General features: G+C 40.9%; 2 protein-coding genes across 6 annotated transcripts in view; one reads left to right on the forward strand and one right to left on the reverse strand.

The window, feature by feature from the left end:
* Positions 1–241: 241 nt before the first annotated feature.
* IKZF5 (IKAROS family zinc finger 5) lies at positions 242–15,188 on the reverse strand. Of its 3 annotated transcripts, none has more exons than XM_072972068.1 (5): positions 14,012–14,157; positions 12,337–12,485; positions 7,448–7,635; positions 5,584–5,766; positions 242–4,301 (listed from the first exon to the last, which is right to left on the reverse strand). In XM_072972068.1, exons 3-5 carry the CDS (start codon positions 7,578–7,580, stop codon positions 3,358–3,360), a joined length of 1,260 nt encoding a protein of 419 aa, XP_072828169.1. In that variant the 5' UTR covers positions 7,581–7,635; positions 12,337–12,485; positions 14,012–14,157; the 3' UTR covers positions 242–3,357. The 3 variants fall into 3 exon arrangements, with proteins under 3 accessions (XP_072828169.1, XP_072828170.1, XP_072828171.1); XM_072972069.1 differs by lacking the exon at positions 14,012–14,157 and adding an exon at positions 13,347–13,588; XM_072972070.1 differs by lacking the exons at positions 12,337–12,485; positions 14,012–14,157 and adding an exon at positions 14,909–15,188.
* ACADSB (acyl-CoA dehydrogenase short/branched chain) overlaps positions 14,086–21,789 on the forward strand; it is a 31,821-nt gene continuing 24,117 nt past the window's right edge. The window contains exons 1-2 of one of the 3 annotated variants that reach the window (XM_072972065.1): positions 14,086–14,221; positions 14,318–14,433. In XM_072972065.1, coding sequence (XP_072828166.1) covers positions 14,392–14,433 — 42 coding nt within the window. In that variant the 5' untranslated portion in view covers positions 14,086–14,221; positions 14,318–14,391. Of the gene's footprint in view, positions 14,222–14,279; positions 14,434–14,608; positions 14,672–21,789 lie in introns of those variants that run through there. The other 2 variants (XM_006207422.4, XM_072972067.1) reach the window with 2 other exon arrangements.

A 21,789-nucleotide genomic window follows, 5' to 3' on the forward strand; every position in this document is an offset into this window, starting at 1 on the left:
TATATAAAATGGATAAACAACAAGTTTATACTGTACAGCACAGGGACCCATATTCAATATCTTGTAGTAACTTATGGTGAAAAAGAATATGAAAACAAACATATGCATGTTTCTATATGACTGAAGTATTGTGTTGTACCCCAGAAATTGACACAACATTGTAAACTGATTATACTTCAATTAAAAATATATATATATATATGAAACTAATTGGATCCTAGTTTTAAAAAAAAAATCGAGATCATTAGAAAGTTATTTTTTATTCACATATTACAAAAGCAAAGCTTCATTCACAATATGATCTACATACTAGTTATTTCAGCATTAAACTGCTTTCTGGAATCCCTAAACAATATAGTGTGTTTTGCAACCATACTCAAGTTTTATATTTTACATACAAAATATGTTCTTTACATCAAAGTACATATTAACAAAAACAAGTTCTAGAAATCATATACCCTCTAAGACTATTTAATGAAAAGTCCTTAGCAGGGAATTTTTTAAAAAATAGTACATCCATTTGATAAATATTTTTGTAGAACTTAAATGAGGTTTATCTCTGAACATTTCTTTTAAAGTAATACTCCGTTTGTCAGACAATTCTGCAGATGAATGGCAAACACTTATTTCTAAAATGAAATAGCACTGGAATATATCCAGTGAAATTTTTTTCAAAGTAAAAGTCTAGCCTTTACTTAAACTTCAAGAAGTTGTAGCTCCATACTATATTAGTAAAATCTGAAATAAAATTATTCCCTGTTAATCTCTTCACAGTTTCTTAAAAAAATATTAGTGGAGATAAATTATCTACCAACTTTAAAAATCTAAACTTATGTTCACTGAACAAAAATAAATTTAGTTTCAGAACATTGCCTGTTAACAGCAAAGTAGTATAAATAGTACATGTTAAACTTTTATCAACTCATTTCTATAAAATATTTGATTAAAAATAAAATGGGAAAAACATACTCAATACTTAATGGAAGATAACATCTTTCCAATACAGAATTTAACTCAGAAAATTTAAATAAAATCCTAAATATTTTTAAAAATAGAACACTAAAAAAGTTTTTAAGGTAGATTTGCTTCAAAAACTTTAGTGCATTTAAAATTAACTGTAGCTTTCAAGCACTGATACCTTTGGAATACCAACTGTGCTCTTTTAAGTCATAGGAATTTTAAAATTATACATTCTAGTCTGTAATTACAAAACAAAATTGTTTAAACTAAAATGCACTTTCAAAATACCTATCTTTAGTTGTTGGGAAAAAATGTCTTTGTCACTATTTGGCCCAGAATATACAGCTAATAAACTGATTTTAACATCAGAGTTCTTCCTTTTTGTTTAATGAAAACTTTCATTTTCTATTTTGTGGTATTGCTTTTATTTGAATAAAAGAAAAGAAAAAAAATAACTGCAAAAGCTTCCAAATGACAGCAGGCTGTTTCTGTCTGGCAATAAATATACACTTGGACCAAATTACACATTTGGGAATGGCTGCAGTAAAACTAACCCGAGCAGCAAGCACTCTAGGCGACAGAACAGAACAGACTGCAGGCTTTACATTCACAACCTCAGACCCACCAGGAGAGGGTTGTAGTTGTTTGGAGAAACTCCTTGATGCTGCTCTTTGAACAATGCAGTGGAGGCCAGTTTAGACTGGATATTAAACCACAAGAATTCATTTTAATGGCTTTCTAGCATTTGGAAGGGAGGGCAGAAGTTCCACTAACTTGGCACTTGGGGGTTTTTGTGGACATTTACCATCAGTATTTCCCTTTCATTTACTGTAAGTGCAGAGGTCCTTCTTAGTTAATGCTTAATGGCTAGACTATTCTCTTTTAAAAAGCCAATTAGTAACACTTTCAAGATTTGAACCAAATTAAAAAAACAAAATTTTTGCAAAGTACACAGAAACCAACAGTTAGTAACAATATATTTTATTGTTTGACCAAGCTGTCCTCAGAGTAAGCTAGTTATTACACAATATAAAAACAGCCTCCTAGTCAAAATTATTTATCTAGATTTATATAGCAAGATTTTTTTTAAACAAATTATATATCATGTTTAACTGCATTTTTATATCTGTTTTCACGCTTTTTATCCTCTTCTACTAAGGCGATGATCCAATCAGTTTCCATACAGTTTCCTTGTTATACATGAAAGGCTGGTAAAACTGCAAACAGGCATTACAACTTGAATTCACAGAAAATATTTTAAATAGCCAGTTTTCAAGAGGAGACCAGAATTCGTTTGGACATATGTTCTCATTTTTGTAAATGCTACTTCACCATCACCTTTTCCCATGTATTTCTATACCTATCTTTTCTAGAAAGTTACGGGCAATAAATGGGATAGAAGGCAGGAAAAGGAAGCCTCAGATTTTTTTGGAAAGACATTTGCTAGGATGGATGACTTCCACTGTACCTCTTTGGTCATCAAAGGAATAGAAGAAATAAGATTCTCCATAGTTATCAACCTCATGTGTTACACAGAATGAAGATTCAGATGAAAGATTCAAAGTAAAAGAAAAAAGGCATCTTCATAGATAATCCTAATATTTCTAGAGTTCTCACATATTTACCTGTGGTTTTTAAAATAAATTACAAGTATAATAAAAAGAATCTAAAAGAAAACTGATGTGTCTTTAAACTAGAAATTGAATAAGCAGGTATTTTAAATTCCACTTTCAATTTAAAGTCTTAAGTTTCTTTTCAGAACTTCTACCTCATATTTTTATAACTTTAATTTTAAAAGAATTAAATGTTCTCCATTTCCCCTTGTGGAAAAAAGAAAGATTTACTATACTGAAATTGCTCTACTGTTATCGGTTGAAATTAAACTACTGATTCAGCTAAGCTATGTTAACTAAATAGTTTTCCATTAAGGGCAATTTTAAAAGCAATTCTACTAAACACTGAAATAAGCTGTAACAGATTTCTTTGTAAGAGAAAGTAATTTATTCTACCATTTTGAAATTATGGCAAAAATAACATCTAGCTGCAATGTAGATACTGAAATATGAAATACCAAGAGTATCTATCGGTCTGGAAGTTTTTATGGATCATAAATGCAAAATTATGACTGCACTCCAATTCTCAAACGTCTAAATGAAAGGAAAAAAAGGCACCAATGGGTCCAACTGTTCTAATACATAAATGACCTTGACCAGGTTTTTATGGGGAAAAAGAAATTTTGTTTCCACTGTCAAATTTATACTCTACAATGTATAAACTTTAAATTAGCAGACACCTTATTAAAGATGAGTCCCCCACCCCTCTCCCCCAGAAAAACAACGGTAAACTACAAAACACAAAAAGGCAAAACCAAGTAAAGCTAAATGTGATTGTTTTCAATCAGTGTTGGTTATGCTGCCCTCTTGCAAAATGACAGGCAAAATCATACTTGTTTTTACATTTGCATCCACATATGTTACACTGAAAAGGATTTTCATACCCATGACATCCCATATGAATAGTGTAAAGGATATTGTCGGCAAAGTACATGTCACAGTGCTGGCAGTGGTGCAGAAGCTGCGGGTCCTGGACCGGCAGGGTTGGAGCTGGAGTGCTTGGCTGGCTGTTTCCTATGCTAGGAGTACTCGTGTGGGCACTGGGCTCACTGCTCGGACCTGCCACCGGACTATAGTTCCTCTGACTGTGTGATGGCCGAGGTTCAGGGCTTGTGGGAGAGGAGCTCTGAGGAATACTCGTAGACACGGCGGAAACGACTGCCTGGGCAGAGGGCTGCTGCATCATGAAGGGCTTCTCATCAGGGCAGGGAACTACATCAGGCGACGCGGGGTTTTGGTTTTCAGGTGGCAAACTGGACAGCTGTCCTGCTAGAGTTGAGAGCTGGTTTAGAGGGTTTTCAACCATGAGTTCCTGGGGGTCCCTTGGCAGGCCACCCGCTGGTGTGGTTTTTGCCATGCTTTCATAGGAGTCCGTCTGGATGTTCGGGATTTCATGGGTAAAATCATTCAGGTAGTCTGGCTTCTGAACCACCATGGAAGGCGGGCTGAGGTTGATCAGCGCTCTTCTGCTGTAGCCCAGATTGCTGGTTTTTTTCTGCAAAACCCCCCACATTTTCTTGCTGCTTAAGGAAGACCTAGTACCTTTAATTGGTACCATTTTATGCTTGCGCCTTCGATGGTGGGACAGGTTACTTCGGTCACTGCAGCGGAAGGAACACAGTTCACATTTGTATGGTTTTTCTCCTGTATGGGAACGCATATGGGCTTCCAGATGACGCTCATAAGCAGATGCAAATGGACATAAGTGACATCTGTGAGGTTTCTCACCTGTTTCAAAAGGAAAATGGGGGAGAAACTTAAAGAGTCGCTCATTTACGAAAGGTTTCATGTTTTCTCCATTCATTAGAGTTAGAAGTTGATTAAAATAAACTGCTTTTCCGAAATGCATGTTTGCACAAACGATTATTAAACTTTGTTAAGAAACTTGCAAACTTAAAGCTTAAGAACTCATCAGGAACATTCTGAGATGTACAGATATATTCCATTAGTCAATACAGTATAAAAACTGTTATGGCTTCAACTGGAATTTGGAGAAAGAAGAAACAGCACAACTGACAATAATAGTCCCTACATAATAATGGTATTATCAAAGTTATACCCCAGAGTTATATGGTCACGTACACGTCTACACATGAACACTTATTCACACGCACACAAGTATTTCTCAGGAAAAAAAATACAAAAAACCTTTTTTTTTTTTAAAAAGTCTTTATATTAGACAGAAAGCTCAAAGTTGAAACAGGCTTCCTAGTTCAAGTATAAGTTATGCAAAATGTCCTCTCACAATGGCCAGTACTTCACTTCTGCCTTCCTCCTCTCCTCTTCAGTTGCCAGAGGGACAATTTTAGTGCTCTCAGTTGGAGATGGCCCAAATATGTAAAATAAACATTGGGAATATGAGATTTGGAATCATTCATTCATTCATTCAACAAATAAGTACTGAGTACCTACTATGTGTCAGATGCTCTGCTAGGCTCTGGGGGCACAGATGGCCCTGACACAATCCCTGTCCTCAAGTTTTCAGGTCACCAAAACACAGCACGGGAAGCATTGTGATGAGGGAGCACTGGAAGCTGTGCGGCACGCAGGAGGGACACCTGACCTGGCCTTGGGCCAGGGCAGGGCGTAGTTAGGAAGGTTGCAGAGGGATGGCTAAGGTGAGATCTGAGGGTTAGCAGCGTAGTCTGCAACTGTATAGAAAAATTCCCTGGTCTGCAACTAAAACATACTCAGTAAGGATAAAGATAAAAACATTTTATCGCTTCATACTGTCTTCAGCATTGACTTACCCAACCCGAGAAGCAGACAGATGTCGAGATTATTTAGATCAAGAAAGTAGATGGCTAAGGAAGGGGAAGCTCTACAAGGGGCCCCAATTCCTTGTATGCTGTTGTGCTACTGCTTTGTAAAAGTGGAGTCACTTGTCCATTTAGTCAAACCTTAACACCAATCTTCACTTTTAAATTATCACAACTATTTATATTACTTGCCCTCCTTGGCCCCTTTCCTGCCCACAAAGAAATGCCTTCTCCAGCCGCCTCTCTGTTACCTGTGTGGATTCTAATGTGTTCAATGAGCCGGGCGGTTCCTTTGCTGGCATAGTTGCAGTATCGACACTTGAGCTTCCCATCAAAGGTCCTTTCAAACCCGTCTACTAACATTCCTGAGTTTTCATCCAGGGAAACTTCAACAGATGGGTGATCAAGTCCATTTTGATCACCATCTGTTCCAGCTATAAACAAAGTATAGCAAAAGAAATTATGCATCTCAGAGTCAACTCAATTTAGCAATTTAGTCTTGAATGGTAGAAAATCTTTCATAAATTGACAGTTCACTTAGCACAAAAGTTAAATTCATAAAATTACAGACTTTCCGAACTGAGCTTAATTTTATAAAAACAGCATTATATTCTGTTTTTCAAAGCCTTTTATAGGGGGATCTCAAATTGCTAGCATATAAATTATATCATTCCTTAACATGCTTTTGAGGAAGAAAACAGGATCTTATCTTTATTTGATAGGTAAGGAGACAAAGGGGAAAAAATAGTGATGGCAGACACACTTATTTAAGATTCCAGCCACTTCTACAAATATAATGGGCAATCATGATAATCTTCCCAAATCCTAACTCTATTTAATCTAAAGCAATTATTGTTGAGTTTTGTACTATTCCACTCAGCTTACACGTGTTCTGGATTCTGGGTTGCATTTAGGATCTTAAAGTTCTAATTAAGCACATAAAGGAGAATATTGTATCTGATACCTCTGAATGCTAGAACTGTAAGGATTTCAGAGCACAAAAATGTTTGGCTGTTTGCTTTTAATCTAATCCACTCTGTCTTTGTATAGATAAAGAAACTGAAGAGGCAAGTACTCATGACCTGGAAAACCAACAGATGGTGGGGACTACAACCCTGGCCTCTTGAATCTCAGTCCAGGAATCTGCAATACCAGAGTATCTGGAGGGAAATTTTTATTCCTACAGTTTGATGGGAAAAGCACTTCTACTCCATCCTCAGGAGGTAGCAGTGCAGGCTTACAAGAAGTATAAGGTCTTAGATCAGCTAGGTCAAGAGTTAGCAAACTTTTCCTTTAAGGGTCTGAGAGGCTTTGTGGGCCACGTGGTCTGTATCACAGCTACTCAACTCTGCTGCTGTCATTCAGAAACAGCTATGGGAAAAAGGGAAATACACATGGCTGTTTTAATAAAACTTTATTTATGGATGCGGAAATCTGAATTTCATATAATTTCCATGTGTCAATGACATCCTTCTTTTGGTGTTTTCCCAACCATTTTTAAATGTAGAAACAACTCTTTGTTTGCAGGTCATATAAAAACAGCAGTCTAGATGGGACCTGTGGGCTGCAGTTTGCTTCCTAAGTTCAGAAACAGATTCCAGTCTGCATGTGGTAAGCAAACCAGACAGTCTGTCTGCAGCAGGCTCAAGTAGGTCACTGCTTTTCTCTATTCTAGTTTCTCTCCCTAGGTGAGTAAACATGGTGGGCCCTCTGCATTTTAAAAGAAGAAAGGAAACAAAAAGCCCTGTATTGTCTCAGGTCCAATTCAGATCCTAATGGCCAAATCCCTGGTGTGATAAAGCTGGACCCACTTTGGGATCCTTGTGTCTACCATTAGCTAACAGAAGCTGGAGGACAGGAAGGGTGTTTAGAACCCCAAACCTTCCCACAAGACCACAATGCCTCTCTGGACCACGTGAGGCCCTTAAGGAGCTTTACTCTCCCTCAGCAAAAGCCTGGCATGTTTTAAAGAGAAAAAAGACTGCCTGTATCTTTCTAGGAAAAATGGTACGATTCACATTAGTGAATAGTGAGCTTCACACTACGGATAATTAAACACAAACATTAATGCATTTATAAAAAGTTAATTGTTTAACAGTATTAAGTTGAGTCTACCTCCCTGAAGAGCCTCTGCTTCTTTGTCCCCACTAACTGATCCGGAAATCATGTTCACGTGATGCGTCTGCTGAGTCAGGTACTCCTGGAAATCCTTCACAAAGTCCAAAGGTTCTGGTTTCTTTTCACCCATCCTTGTTTTTTATTTTTTTATTTTTTTTTTTTTCAGAGTTTACAGTTCGTTATGCCTACAGGGGAAAAAATGAAATTATTTTACACTATTTAGGAAAATACAGTACGTATTAAAACAACATGACAAAGATTATTATGTGCCAGGCACTACAAGGGGACACGGTCCCTGCCTTTAAATATCTTATAATCTTCCTGGTGAATTAAAGACGACATACATAAACTGGTGAACAATAATATTTAAATAAACTGGGATTCAAATTTCATTAAACAGAAGGCTACCAGCATCCCAGGACTAGTGCCTCTGTGTACTCGTGAGGGCTTCACAACCCTGACTTGTGAAACTGCTGGGCCACAGGGTATGTACACAGTCAGCTTTAGATAATGCCAAAGAGTTTTTCAAAGTGACTATACCAATTTACACTCCCACCAGTTAGTGAACAAGAGTTCTGTTGCTCCACATCCCCACCAACACTCAGGTATTTTTTTGCCTTTTCCATTTTAGCCATCCTGGTGGGTGATGGTGGTATCACACTGGTTTTAGTTTGTATTTCTTAATAACTAATTAAGTTGTGTACTTTTAATGTTAATTAGCCACTTAAGATACCCTCCATTTCATACCCAGTGATGTATCTTTTCAAGTCTTCTGCTCATTTTTCTATTACGTTGTCCATCATTTTCTAATTAATATAAAAGTTCTTTATAAATATTCTGGATATAAGTTCTTTATCAGCTATGTGTATTTTAAGTATCTTCTCCCACTCTTTAGCTGCCTTTTCACTTTCGTAATGGTAAATTCTGATGAACAGAATTTCTTAATAAAAATTTACCCATTTTCCCCCTCACATTTAGAGTTGTCCGTGTCCTTGCCTATCTTACTAGAAGATGTTCTCCTGTATTTTCTTCTAAAAGCTTTATAATTTTTTTAATCTTCCATATTTTTATCTGAAATTGAGCTTTGTGTATGGTGAGTTAAGAGTCAAAATACACTTTTTTCCAAGGAGATAGCTAACTGTCCAAGCAATATGCATTTGATAAACCAGACCTTTTCCACCAGACTTTCTATCACCTTTCTAAATCAGGTGATTATATATGTGATTCTATTTCTGGATTGTCTGTTCTGTTCCAACGGTCTACTTTGTCCATCCTCACACTAACATCACCAGTGTCAATAATAAAAATCTTAGTATCTCAGTAATCTAATCCTGCCAGTTATGTTTTTCTTCTTCAAGAATGTTTAGACTACTTTGGGTCCTTTTCAACCTAAATTTTTCAGTGGCAAGAACTGTGGGGTTATGGAAATGAGAGGAAAGCACATTTTCCAATTAACGTAAGCTTGATCAATGTTTTAAGAACCCAAACTTCTACTTTAATTGACTTTACTAGAAATCTAATGTAAATAGACCAACCCTTGACCGTGTAGCTACTATAAATTGTTGCAGCGAGAGACTGAGGAGCTCAGAAGGAGCGCAGGGCTGGTGCTGGTTTCCCTAGTTTTCTGGTCTCAGACTGATAGAGATATATATGGCTTACGATATGTTCTCAGATAAGGGTAGCTATTTCTGCAGCTAAAAGTGGTTATACCTGGGATTGTGAAACTCCTCAGTGTCCCAGATTCTAAGGTTTTTCCTTTTTTCTATCACTTACTGAACACATTATGTCATTTTATGTAACTGTTCCTTAGTTGCAACGAAAGGAACATGATCCACCTTAGTCTCATTCATGTATCCAAATCTGCAATTTCCCAAATCAATTTGTGATTTCCCAAATTCAACTCTTATTTTACTCTTTTAGGATTCCTCTTTAAATCACTTGGTCTAGCCTGGCTCAGCTTTCTCAATCTTAAAAATTATTGCTGGTTTCTAAACAAGTTTGTTTCAGTTGTTTTTTCCCATTTTACCATATTTACTTGAAGTGCTTCTCTGTTTCCTAATCATTGTATTAATATTTGTTTTGTGACTTGTGTAGTTGATTCGGCTGTTTGTCCTTTAAAATATGCCCTTTGGTTAGAAAAAAAGTGAGCCAATCAGCAATTATCAAGAATAAAATAAAAAAATCAAGAACAATCTATAACATTATATTTTAAACCAAAAAAAAAAAAAATCCCCCAAAACCCTCAAAACATACAGGGATGGGGAGCAACATATAAGAATACATAAAAAGGTAAGAAATATAGCCGATAAAGGTGCAGAATGTACTCCAGGAAGACAGAGGAAAACAAAGAAGAGAAATGCTTTTTAAAAAAAGTGATCAAGAAATTTCTAGAATTAAAGATCCCTTTCAATCTAGTCTGTAAGGGATCACAGAGTGCAAAATAGAATATATAATAATAAAAATAAACTTAGACGTATTACTGTAAAATTTAACAATCTCAAAGACAGAGGATAATATAAAACTTTCTAGAGAGAAAAGCCAACCCACTCATTAGAAAAACAATCAAGTAACGAGTATCAATGGCAACACTGGCTGCAAGAAAACAAGAGAGTAATTATTTATTCAAACTTAGAATGTTTGGTAAAGGATAGCTTCCAAAAATCTACATCACAATGGAGAAAATTTAGATGCATTCCCTTTAGAATCAAGAAAAATGCTATTCAACACAGTACTGCAGGTAGAGGTCCCCCCTATAACATAAAAAGGAAAAAAGTAATAAAAGGTAAAAGGATTGGGAGATATAGAAAAAGAAAAGTAGGATCTGGGAAACTGTTTTTTAAACTATAAAAGCTGTAAGGCCCTGCAGACTGTCTTTGTTCTAAAAGCTGTAATTTAGCAAGAAGTCCTGGTATTTCATTGCAACTGAGCATAACTTAATCAGTTCAAATGAAAACTGACATTGCCACTGTAAAATATCTGAATATACTTCGATAGGCTTCAATAAGCAAGATAAATCTTACCAAATCCTGATTAGAAAGCAAAACACTGCTACAGTACATGTGACTAAGCAGAAAAAAATTCACGAGATTACCATTAAGCAAGCAGAAGAAACTGGTATTTTTATACATGCATCTCAAGTTTTAAGAACACAGATGAACCTAATCACAGAGGACGACTGGCATATTTTGACAGTCTTGGCTGTTAACACACTGTCACATTATAAATTTCACTGTGTTCTCTGCCATAAATTTTGTGTTGATTTTCAATCATAACGCGTGATGGACTTGAAAAAAAACAAACGATGCCAATGAAAAAAGAAAAGATAACACTGTAAACATGAGAGAAATTCTATTCTTAGAGTTTTAAATATACTGGTATGGTTTATAGCTGCAAACATTCTGCAATGATTTAAAAATTGTCATTCTATCCCTAAGCTTTTTTATGCCCACTTGACCTACATCACCTCTGTCCTACCCCCATTCTCCCACTTCCACACACAGCGTTACAGGCTCTTGCAGAGCTCTAGTCTATGGAACAGATGAGCATGAATGAAAGATGCCTAAATCTGAATGGAGTCTCTGGTTCAAAACCCAGCTTTCTCCATCTCAAGTCAGTATTTCTAAGGACAATAAACAGAGAAATAATTAACTCGAAACCACAGAAGACTTCTCGATATGAAAAAATTAAGATTCTGTATCCAAACCATCTTCCTGTCTTTAATAAAGCAATCAGCCTCAGGACTGAATGTTCAATCTAAGAACTTCACAAATTAACTGACTTCTGGAGATGCCACTGAGACACTGATATATTCTGCAAAAGTTTTTAAATTTAACATAAAAATCTACTTTAGGAAGCAGCCAACTATAATGCTCTCATTTCCATACTTTATGATTATCACTTTTTATGATACAGCAGAATTTCTGAGCCCTCCCTGTGATTACTCTGATTAAAGTTGAGCTTGGTTTAGTATGGTATTCCACGCGGTATTATACATGTCTATACAGAAACTGGCTAGAATGCACCTGAATTATTTTTATGCCAACAGCTCTCCCAAATTACCCATTACAAAGCTCACAAATTGGTTCTTTCAAAACAATCAGAGGCTACCCATGCAAATGAAGGAAAGCATCACTTGAGAAATAAGCTCTGATATCCCAAAAGGATACAAAAACCTCTTTATCTTCAGCCTTCCTTGGTTTCTGATATTCAAGTCCTCAGATCTTCTGTAGTCTCATAAATGGGAAGTGGCTGATGAATACATACACCCCCTCTCTTAACCAGGAGCTAACAACTTAAAATAGAGGCATCACGATGCAAATTAGAAAACAACCACATCTATGAAACAGAGGTACTATAAGAACCAGAAGAGGCTCTTTAAGCTACCTTCCTCCCTAAGTTTATCTTTTTTATAAGGTATGGGAGATTTTGAGACCAACATGATTAGGGAATAGTAGGATCTACTTTATTCACCTACCATTTCTGAGAAGGGTTATTAAACATAAAGTAGTTGACTTAGCAACTAACTGCATTATACAGTTAGTTAGCTTGGGGTTTCGGCAGTCCTACACACATAAAGTGATTGCAGTTCAATAGATGTGTTTACTTTTATAGCATAATTATGGTCACTAAAAGATTTATTTAGCCACAGAATACATATCAATGGAGAAGTCTGATAAATACAGCTTGGTTTGTACAGAGAATAACAAGCACCTTCAAAAAGAATTAGAATACATTTCCTCTGATTACAGAACTGTCAAAAACCAAATTCTTTGAAGGCAAAAAGCAACATTATGAGGCTTTGAGAAGTCAGAAAACATAATATAAAAGTAAAACAACATAAATAAATACAAGTTAGAAGAAATAAATGAGGAGTTACACAATCTAACCTTTTCACCCCAAATCAGTTCCTCCTTTCTCTTGCCACTCCAACATTGATGAAATGTAGAGTAATAGAAATTTACTCTGGAGACACACCAAGGGGCTCCAAAAGGCCATGGAGGGAATTTCAACTAAAATTGAAAAGCCATACAGCAGTCTGCAAAGAAAAACACACCAGGAATCAAAACCTTTGTGACAAAAAATTAGCATCTACAAGTTTAACAAGCTAATAAACCAACTTGCGCCAATCTTACCATTACCAGGAAAGAAAATTATGCTAACAGATAATCAGTGAACAAAGCAGCAGGTTCACTTCAGCAAAAGCTCCTAAAATAATCACCAAAGAGTAACACACACTGGTGTGACTATCTTCCCCCCACCCAGGTGGATTTCTTAAGATTTCATTTTTGACAAAAATTTTAATGTCTTTCTAAATTCAAGTTATTAATTTCAAGTACTATGGTACACTTCTAAATGGCTCAGGCTTAGTATTGCTGAACAGCTAGAGTTGCATAAAAACAATGTCGAGCCTATCCCCAAAGGGAAACATTTGTGGGAAAGGGTTTAAAAAAGAAAACCCACCACGCACGCCCGGTACGGGCACATCTGATCCCTATCTTTATTATGCTCTCTATCGCAACCCAAAACACTTAGGGTTTTCTGGGAAACACGCTGGGCCCCTAGAGACCAAAACCACCAAACATCTCAATTCGCTGTAACGAGTTCCCAAGATTATATTACCCTGTAGCTAGGATGAATGCACGACATAAGGTAAAATTAAAGGGAATTTTAAAAATTGTTAGTCCAGACGTTTAAAAAGTTGCTCTAGAGAAGTTGTTTCTTCTAAACTGAAGTTCTTTAGATCTCACAATGTAAAGCGCTTTTATTTCTTCCCCCACTTATCACTCTTCTTTTGGGTCTGAACGGCACACTAAGCGGACACTAAACGGGCCACGTGGTTAGTGGCAGCTGGAACTGGTTTCACTTCAATTCAGATTCACAGTTAACGAGCACTTACTGGGTACGTCGCTTGGCTACTCACACTCCGGACAGTTTATTAAAAGTCTTAAATCCTTCACGAATCTGAACAGTTCTTGGCTGCAAAGTACCCCCCCCCGAAACCTCACATCTCCCCCAAATTAAGACTGCACAAGCAGTACAAACGGATCCAGGAAGGATCGTTAGATAAAAGCCAGAGGTTTTAAAAATCCTCCCAATGAGCAGTCCGGAACTGGCGTCGGGGCGGCATTCTCATCAGGATTTGGAGACATTCCTCACTAAGATTCGGAACACCTAGGAGACTCTCGCCTCGCCTGATCCCCTGGCTCCGGGCCCAGATGAAGACGCAAAGCTCGGGGAGCTCCTCTCACAACCACCTGTCAGAGCGAAAGGCAACTCCCTACCAGGGAGCCTCCTAGGACCTCCCCGACGGCGACGCCCCAGCAGGCACCGCTCCCTCGGGGTTCCCGTGGCCGGACACCGTACTCTCCGCGCTCTGGCCAGGAAGGTCCTGGGTCATGACCCTGCCGACCGACCGACCACGCCCGACCCTCCGCTAGGGCTGAGTCCCGGGCGGAGTCAGCCGGCCCGTCGTGAACACCCGGCTCTCGCCTCCCGCCGCTCCTTCTTAAACCCTCTGTTCAGCAGTGTCACCGCCATCCGAGCGGGTTACTTGCGACTTACCACCTGACAACCGCACCGAGTAACCCCCACCGCCTTGTTCAACGCCGCTGCTGTAGCCGTCGCCGTGGCCGCCTTCGTCACCGCCGCCGCCGCCATGTTTGTTGTGTCTCCTGCTCCCTTCCCGCCCCACTGCCTTTCCCAACTCTCGCGTGAGCAGGGCGTAAGGCGAAAGCGGGGAGCGGGCTGTATGTCTCTCTTGGGGTTCCGTAGGTACGAGGGGGCGGGACAAGGGGGTGTTTTGTGGGAGGGGAGGGAGCGGGCGGGGCTAAGGTCCATCCCGCCCCACCCCGCCCCATCGCTTCTCAGGCGTTGGCCTGCGGCCCAGAGGCTTCCAGTGACTAGAGCGCGGTGTCTGTGGCGACACCTGTCCTGGGGCGGTAATGGAGGGACCTGCGGTTCGGCTGCTGCGCTGCAGCGCGCTGGTGAGTGCGTTCGCGGAGGGCGTCCTGGGCGTGCCGGACGACCTTGGCCCCGGCGGAGGAGTCTTTTCTTAACGAGACCCGGCCGTCCGCTCCACATCCCGGCCGGCGCTTACTTCCCTCCGTCGGACCGCTCTTAGACCCTTCACCGTGGGCAGGCCACGACCCCGACCTGTCTACAGGTCTCTGGCCTAACCGGCCTTAGTTTCTGTATGGAGGCCTGGGAGTGGCGTGGCAGCTGGTGAGCAGGGAGCTGGGGGCTGGTCTAGAAGCTTTTTTGGTGGAGCAGTCAGTCACCTTCCGTGCAGAGCCACAGCTGCAAAATACCCTTTACAGGCCATTGGGCTCTAGGAGCCACCGAGTCTCGAATCTGGAGGCATTTTGTAGCGAGAGATGTCACCTCTCCCATACTGTCTTTCCCCAATGATTACATTTCACCGCCCAGCCGCCCCCCAAAAGATTGTTAAAACAGTCTTACTCTGCGCAGTGTTTCCCTGGCCTCCCTTTTGCGACCCTTCTCCGAAGTTAGGAAGGGACCTCGGAGTTGGTAGGACTTAGCCGCGGGAAAGAGGGTTTCCTCTGCGCCTGATCTCATGGCTGGGATTTGAGCATCTTGCGTGGACAGGCTCACCACGGCACAGGGGAACCCATTCCTATTCCACTTCCTAGAACTTGAACTGAAACCTGCCTGTCAGAAATGTCCAGAAGTTGTACTTAGTTTTGCTCTACTTGCCTACGCAACCTGTTGATTCTTGGCCAGCTCTTGAGTCAGGTTTTCATTACATCGAACATTCAGAATCCCGTGCCCTTTCTAGAACTCCACAGACTTGGATACACTCCCATTTGTTGATACACTTTGTTGAGAACTTTCCCACTGCCGGCTGTTTGCTTTTTGTATTTCCTGACATTTGCCTTTAATGAGTTAAAGGTTTGCAGCTGCTTCAGTCTGATGTCCAGAGACAGGGCTCTTTTTGTTTTATTAGAGATAATTAATGTTATTTGGTTGTTGTACAAGCTTGGGGTATTAAGGGAACTTGTAAAATCATAATAGTGTATTAGCCCAAAGAAATAGATTTTTATGATTACTGCTTAACACTATTTCATAATGGCTGTGTAAGGATTTAGCAAAGTTCACCGCATTTCACAATTTGAGTCTTTGCTTTTAGAGCCAGCATTTATTCACCACACACTGTGTGGCAGGTGTGATCCTTTTGCTCTACTGTACCATCTCCTTTAAGTCTCACAGCCATCGTAAAAAGTAGTTTAATCTTTCAGATGCAGAGGCTGATGCTGAAAAAGATGAAGTGACTTACTCCAAGTCACTTGCCTAGAAAGTGATAGAGCTGGTGTTCTAACTCTGGTCTGAGTCTAAAACGTAACGTTTATGCACTACTGCCTCCCCTTCCTCAGAGATCTCGGAGACCTATTTTGTTTGGATTTGTTGGTTTTATTATGGCTTTCCATCCTGCAAGTAATTTTTAGAGCTCTTTTACATAAGTTAACAAATGAGATCCACAGAATGTTGCCTGTAGCATGGTGATTTAGAACGTGGGTTCTGTAGACGATTGCTCGGGTTTGATCCCAGGCTCTGACTCTTCCTAGTCTTACACTCTTAGGCTGGTTACTTAACCACTTTGGGTCTCAGTTTCTTGATCTGTAAAATGGGGAGAATAAGAATATCTATACCACAGGGTTGTTGTGAGGATTAAATTAATTCATATATACGTGTGAGGCACTTAAAAATAGTGCCCAGCATAGACTCAGCTGTCATGAAGTATTAGCTTATTATTGCTGTGCCTGAGGTATTGCCAACGCTAAATAAATAGCTTGGACAGATGCTCTTATATAGGAGGTGGGGTTTGAACTGAGTGTCAAAAGAAGGAATGGCTTAGGTTGAGGTAAAGCAGCAGAGGGGTGTAGATTCCAGGTCGAAGAGATGTGTGAGCAAAGGTATAGAGTTAGGAATATACGCTGCTTGTTTTAGGAATATTTATGCCGGGATAGCTGATGAGGTGAGTTTGCAGAGGCATGGAAGGAATACAATTGGCAAGACCTTAGGTCTTTGCTTTTTCCTGTAGCAGTGAGTGTAGCCCAAACAGAGTTGCCCACAGTCACGGATAAGAGCCCTTTTTGTTTACTAAAACACAAGCATTTATAACACTTTTGTTACCAAGCCCCTTGCAGATTCTTGAACAGGAGTACTGTAGAAAGTGTCCACAAGACACTTGAGCAAGCAAAGCTTTTTATTAAAAGAGATACCTTGTGCACAAGGAAGAAGGCGGGGTGGGGTGGGGAGTGCCAGCTCTCCAAGAAGAAGGGGTGAGTTGCTTTTATAACAAAAGGACCAAAGGGTTTGTCTCAGCATCACTGATCATTTCTAGATATCATCAAACTTTGATCAGCAGGTGGCTCCATGGAGGCTCCTGGGAATAGGGAGTGTTTCTGTGAGGGAAAAGAAAGGTAGGAGAAGTTTCTGCAAGAAAGCACAGGAGCAGACAGGGTTAAAATTTATAGTAGAGCTTCTAGTCTTGTGCAAATAAGTGGACTCGTTAGTGTAACAGAGGTAAAATGAATTATTCCTGTGAACCTGTTTTTATCCTCCTGGACTCAGGCCCCAGCGCCTTACCATTCCCAGTCCTTTTCCGAAAAGGCTGTGCTCTTATCTTCCTGTCTCATTATCACTCATCAGTACAGAAATGACAGCATTTCTTTGCAAATGCAAATTTATCTTTGTTTACCGTCCTTCTTTCCCTCTGGTACCTGGAAGACCAGCTGTGAAGATCTTCTCTGGCAGCCCAAAAATTTTTGTTCTTTCAGGATCCTTAAATACTAGCCCTATTTTGGGCTCACACTGTCTTGATTCCTTTTTTCCTAAGTGCTAGACCAGGGTTTCTCAATTTTGGCACTACTAACATTGGAGGCCAAATAATTCACAGCTGTGGGAGACTGTCTTGTGCATTGTAGGATGTTTGGCACCCCGAGTTGTGACAACCAAGAGTTTCCCAGACATTGTCGAATGTCCCCTTGAGGCAAAATTGGCCCAGTTGAGTACCGCTGGTGTAGACCTGTACTGGTGTGTGCTCCAGGAGGCTGGGAAAAGTTGCCCGTTCTCCTTACAACCTGGTAGAAAATGCTCTCTCAACCTATTTGCCACATCCAATTTGTTGACTGTAGAAACTGATCTTCAGGATTCCCCCAGGAGTCATTGAGATTCTGAGGTGCTGTTTGCCAAAGGGCTTTACGAGATAAATAGTCAGTAGCTTGCAGAAAGAACTCAAAAGCACAGATCCCACTTAGACCATTTCAGAAATTCACCTGTGGGGTGACAAGGCCCTCAGCTAGGGTGATACCGCTGATGGTTAGAGAGGATGATGCACTAATAAAGGAAGATTTGAGAAGAGTTGGTAATTACCTTGAGGTGGAGGAATTAGATGGACTCCACATTTTCTAAATGGACTGGCTCAGTGATGGGCAAAGATGGGAATGTCTGGAGGAAAAGCAGTTTAGGGGGGACAGAAGGAAAATTATTAATTTTGTTTTAGACTTTAGACTTTAAAAAGTGTCAGTAAAACTTACTACTGGAGAGTTTTGGAAGCCAGGCAGGAAGATGATCTGGAAACCAGCAGAAGAATAAGAACTAGAGATACAGGTGATCACCAAAGCCACAAATGAGAATGGGACACCTGAGGGAATGAAGGTACAAGAGAGTGCAAGTCTGAGCCTTTAGAGCGCATTAGAGAACATTCTGGGTGAATGCTGAGTGAAGGCAAAGCAACAGGAGAATAAGTGGAGGATATCACAGGAGACTTCATGACAAACATGTTTTATTCAGAATTGGGGCAAAAGAAGGGAAGGGATGTTTAAGTCCAGTCAGAAAAAAAGTACAAGCAGAGTTTGTGCCATGTAGAGTAAAGGGAACAACCCAAGGAAAGCAGAGGCACGTGTTTTTGAGAAGTGCAAGATACAGCCCAGTAAGCCTGGGCCAGTTTATGGAGATACTGGATTGTAAACTGATGGAGGGTGTAGACTCAGTCTACGGTCCATTTAACAGTAGGGAACTGCGTTATGTTCCAGTGCTCCCTTCACCTGGCCCCTGCAGGCATTGGAATATGCAAATCCTAGTCTGGAACTAGGTGTCCTGACTTATATTTTAACTGTTCTTTCTGCTACCAATCTGATTTCCCTGAAAAGGAGGGTGAGTCAGAGAAATTCCCAGTACCTGGTGATGTGTTGGACCCAGGTAAATAGCACAATTGAAAAAGTAGTAAGTTCATTAATAATCTCATCTTTTAAGATTTCTCTGGAAACAGAGGGAATTTAGTCTCTGGTTTAATTTTTTGTTTACTGATAGTTTGGGAAAGAACTTGCTGAGTTGGCCAATGTCATACAGAAGGCAAACAGGTCTTCTTTATTTGGTCCCCACCAAAGGGTGAGAAAACCTGTGACCCCACCAAGGGGTACAGAAAACCTGCGACCTGTGAACAGAGCACTCACTGGTAACTCTCGTTCAGGGGTACAAAACCCGTGATCCGAAGAGGGAGTGCTGCCCGCGACTCCCTCCTATGGATGCAATGAGGCCATGTGCCCTGAGGGCAATCAGGGAGGGCCAGGCTGCAAATTTTTAAAGGGGAACTCCCGGAGTCCCCTAATTTGGGCTCCCTTTTGCAGTTCCAGCATCCTGGAACCAGACCAACACCATGTAGAGAGGTGGAATTGGGCTCAAAGAGCCATGGAGGGGAAGCTCACCCAATCAGATTGCCGGTTACTTGCCACATGGTCTTAATTTGGATGTCTGAGTGGTCGCCTTGGTGGATCTTCTCGAGTCCGAAGAGATAGAAGAGATAGAGCGAAAGAGGAGAGATTGAGAAAAGATCAAGGGGAGAAAAACCTTAGGCTCGGTGGGCTCTTTCATGGCTAGGGAGCTGGTCTCTGCCAGATCCTACAGGCAGCGTCAGCCACAACCTAAGGGCTACTGGAATCTGCACGGCACAGGAGAAGCCCCCCGCCACCCTCCGAAGAGAGGGGAGCCGCAGCCCAATAGGCGGATCGAGATGATGCCCTTTGAGCACCATTTCTTTATGTAAACGCTTCACGTTGGGCGCCAGAGATGACTCAGGAAGACGGATGTGGGGTGTGAGGAGGGCCAAGTCCCAGGTCTTGGTTGAGCCCCTGAGACTTGCCCTGCAAAGTGTGGGTCCTTGGCTTCACACAGGAAAGAATTCAAGTGCGAGCTACCATTGAGTTAAGATAGATTTATTCAGAGAGGTACATACTGCATAGACTGTAAGGCAAGAGAAAGGCAAGGAAAGAAGTGTGGGAATTGGGTGCTCAGGTTAAAGCAAAAGTAGGTACACACTCCATAGACAGAATGCGGGCTGTCTCCAAAGGGGAAAGAGAGCGCCAAGGGCCCCTAGGCGTGGTGGTGTCACTTTTTATGGTCTCAGTAGCTTCACATGCCTGCAGGTGGAGTCAGTCCAACTGCCCTGGGGAAGGGGCTTGGATTACCAGGTATTGGGCCACTGCCCATTCTTTGGCCTTTTGTGGTTAGCCTTGGGGTTGTCATGGCATCTGTGGGCATGTTATTTGATCACAGTGTTACAATGAGCATATAATGAAGCTCAAGGTCTACTAAAAATTAAACCTCTTAATCCTCAAGGCCAACTGGTAGGTGAATCTTCCACCATTTTGGTTGCTGTCATTCCTTGAGTGGCGGTGCCCTGCCCCCTTCCCTCTTGTCTCAAATTGGCCCCACAAAGTTCTAATGTTGTGATACATAATAATGTTAAAAAACACAAAATTCAGCTGAGTAAATTTGAAGATCTAACTGGCTTTATTATCCACTGGGCGGAATTCCGTCCAGTAAACAGAAGGTCATTCCTAGGAGTTGGACAAAATGGAAAGTTTTTACAAGCAAGAGGGTTGGGCAAGGAAGTGATTAGGAGAAGAAAGGGCCGTTTGAGGCCAGGAGGTCTGGGAGGAGGAAGTCGCCACCAGTTTTTTTATCTGGCACTTTGCATCTTTGTTGGGTTGGGGTGGAGAGGGCCCACATGTCAGATTATCCCTTTAGTGCTGACCAGAAAATGCCGAAACTGGTTGACTAAGATTCCAGCAACAAGCCGGGAGGATCAGAACTGCAGTTAGGTCAGTATTTGTTCTAGATTTGGTATCATGCACTTTAGCATAAGTGATGCCATTTTGGACCTGTGGTTTTTCTCTTCAGCAATAAATACATATTTTGGTCTTTCTCCACAGTTCCTGACTCACAGTTCCTAAAACTTTGGAATTTCCTAAGCAATAAGAGCAATGGGAGCATCTTCTGTTGTAATATTTGGTCTCTGGTCCTCAGTTTCTGAAATCACTTCAGAGCCATAAAGATTAAGTGGGTGTTTTGTCATTCACAACAAACCCCTTTCAACCACCCTGAGTTTCTGTTAATGTGGGGACTTTTGGAAGCACCTGAGAATGGGGCCTGGTTGCCAGGGGAATGAACCATGTGATTGGAGAGCTAGAACTTTGAGTCCCACCCCCTCCCCCCAACCTCCTGGAGGGGAGGGGAGCTGGAGGTTGAATCTGGTCACTGACCAGCAATTTAATCAATCCATGCCTATGTAATGAAGCCTCCAGAAAAATCTAAAAGGACAGAGTTCAGAGCTCCCCAGTTGGTGAACACATTGAGGTGCTGTGAGAATGGTTTTCTTGGAAAGAACAAGGAAGCTTTGAACCCTGTCCCCATATCTTGCCCTATACATCTCTTCACCTTGTTACCCAAAAAACTGAGTGTGCCTCTTGTTGAGTGTCAAGACAAAAGATGCAACCTGGATCTGGAGAAGAAAAGATTTATTATTTGCTGTAAGTAAGGAGAACTCCGGGGATCTTTCCCAAAGTGATGTCTGCCCAGAAGCAAAATTGGGGAAGTTTTAAACTAAGGGTACATGTAAATTCAGGAAGGGACTTGAGCAGAGGAGAATTCAGCATAGAATCAGGGCAGAAGTCCAAGCTTTAGTTGACTGGAGTCACAGGGGTCAGAAAAGGTCAGCAGCATCCTCCACCTGGGTCAGGGCCTTAGTTCCTGCAGAACAGCTCAAAGATGTGCGTCAGATTTTTAGGTACATCCCTTGAGGAGGATGTAGGACTGTGTTATCACTGAGCTGTGGTTTCTTGACTCCTTTTCCTTTGCTCCTGCACTCCCTCACTTCCGTTAAGATCATTAATTACTGAGACCTGTTCTAGGGCAAGCACTGTAGCCAGCCTTAGATCACAGAATGGCTTAGGTCAAAATGGCTTTTCTTATGTCAAGAAAGCCATGCCTGGTTCTTTCCAGGGCCCCCCATCCTGTCTGCTGACAGTCTGGCTGTTCCT

This window comes from Vicugna pacos, chromosome 11 (assembly GCF_048564905.1).
Source record: "Vicugna pacos chromosome 11, VicPac4, whole genome shotgun sequence".
NCBI lineage: Eukaryota > Metazoa > Chordata > Mammalia > Artiodactyla > Camelidae > Vicugna > Vicugna pacos.

Excerpts from the sequence above, each read along its gene's own strand:
- IKZF5 (XM_072972070.1), bottom strand. The coding sequence starts at position 7,580 with ATGGGTGAAAAGAAACCAGAACCTTTGGACTTTGTGAAGGATTTCCAG. Across the intron at positions 5,767-7,447 it reads AGCAGAGGCTCTTCAGGGAG|CTGGAACAGATGGTGATCAA; the intron begins GTAGACTCAACT and ends CTTTGTTTATAG. Across the intron at positions 4,302-5,583 it reads ACACATTAGAATCCACACAG|GTGAGAAACCTCACAGATGT; the intron begins GTAACAGAGAGG and ends CTTTTGAAACAG.